Consider the following 1,297-nt stretch of genomic DNA (forward strand, 5'->3'; position numbering starts at 1 on the left):
GTAGTGCAAAAAGCTAAGGCACCCTTGCCTAAGCCTCCACCTCCTTATCCTCAAAGACTTGCCAAGCAAAATGGTGAGAATCAATTCAACAAGTTTATTCAAATGATGAAAAGTCTCTTTATTAATGTGCCATTGGTAGAAGCTTTGGAAAACATTCCCCATTATGCCAAGTTTAAGAAAGATCTTGCGACCAAGAAGAGGTAGATGAATTTTGAAACTATCAAAGTTACTCATCAAGTGAGTGCAATGGTTTATTACATGTCTCCTAAGTTGGAGGATCCTGATGCTTTCACGATTTCTTGTACTATTAGGAGTTCCAATTTTGCTAAAGCTCTTTATGATCTTGGGGCGAGTATCAATTTGATACCCTACTCGGTGTTTAAGACTTCGGGAATTGGAAAACCAAGACCCATATCTATGAGGTTGCAAATGGTCGATCATACCATGAAGAGGCCGTTGGGAGTGATTGAGGATGTTTTGGTCAGAGTTGATAAGTTAATTCTTCCCGCGAACCTTGTTATTCTAGATTGTGAGGTTGATTATGAAATGCCTATTATTCTTGGAAGACCTTTCTTTGCTAGGGTCAAGGCTCTTTGTGATGTGGAAGCCAGAGAACTCACTTTCCGAGTTGGTGATGAAAGAGTGGCATTCCATGTGTACAAGTCTATGTGGCAACCTAATATCAATAAGGTGTGTTCTTTTGTGGATTTGGTGACCGATGTTATTGTTGATGATACAAGTGTACAATCAATATTGGTGATGTGTTGGAAGCCGTTGCTCAACTTTGATGATAATGAGATGGATGGTTTTATGGAATGTGTGAACTGTTTGCAAGGAATCGGGTCGTGTTACTATGCACCCCGAAAATTATCTTTGGATCTTGAAAATAGGAAAACTCCTCCTACAAAGCCTTCTATTGAAGATCCACCTACTTTGGAGTTGAAACCATTGCCACCACATTATCGATATGAATTTTTTGGCCCTTGTTCTACTTTACTAGTTATTCTTTCCTCTTGTTTGACTAACGTGCAGGTTGATTCCACATTGGTGGTATTGTAAAAGAGGAAAGAAAGGTATTGGTGGACTTTGGCGAATATGCGGGGTAATAAGCCCCACATTTTGCACGCATAAGATCAAGTTGGATGATGGTGCTAAACCGTCAATTGAACATCAAAGAAGACTCAACAAAGCTATGCAAAAAGTGGTCAAAAAGGAGATTATCAAGTGGCTAAATGTCGGGGTTGTCTACCCCATTTCCGATCATGCACCTCTTTGGTTCAATGTGTCCCAAATAAGG

At 39.9% G+C, this 1,297-nt stretch overlaps 1 protein-coding gene across 1 annotated transcript; it reads left to right on the plus strand.

The window, feature by feature from the left end:
• Window positions 1–246: 246 nt before the first annotated feature.
• On the plus strand, window positions 247–1,059 carry LOC142178194 (uncharacterized). Its single transcript, XM_075247521.1, has 3 exons — window positions 247–494; window positions 582–690; window positions 1,033–1,059. The coding sequence occupies exons 1-3, from the start codon at window positions 247–249 to the stop codon at window positions 1,057–1,059; spliced, it is 384 nt and encodes a 127-aa protein (XP_075103622.1).
• Window positions 1,060–1,297: the final 238 nt, after the last annotated feature.

The sequence above is a fragment of the Nicotiana tabacum genome, chromosome 24 (assembly GCF_000715075.1).
Source record: "Nicotiana tabacum cultivar K326 chromosome 24, ASM71507v2, whole genome shotgun sequence".
In the NCBI taxonomy this organism is placed as follows: Eukaryota; Viridiplantae; Streptophyta; class Magnoliopsida; order Solanales; family Solanaceae; genus Nicotiana; species Nicotiana tabacum.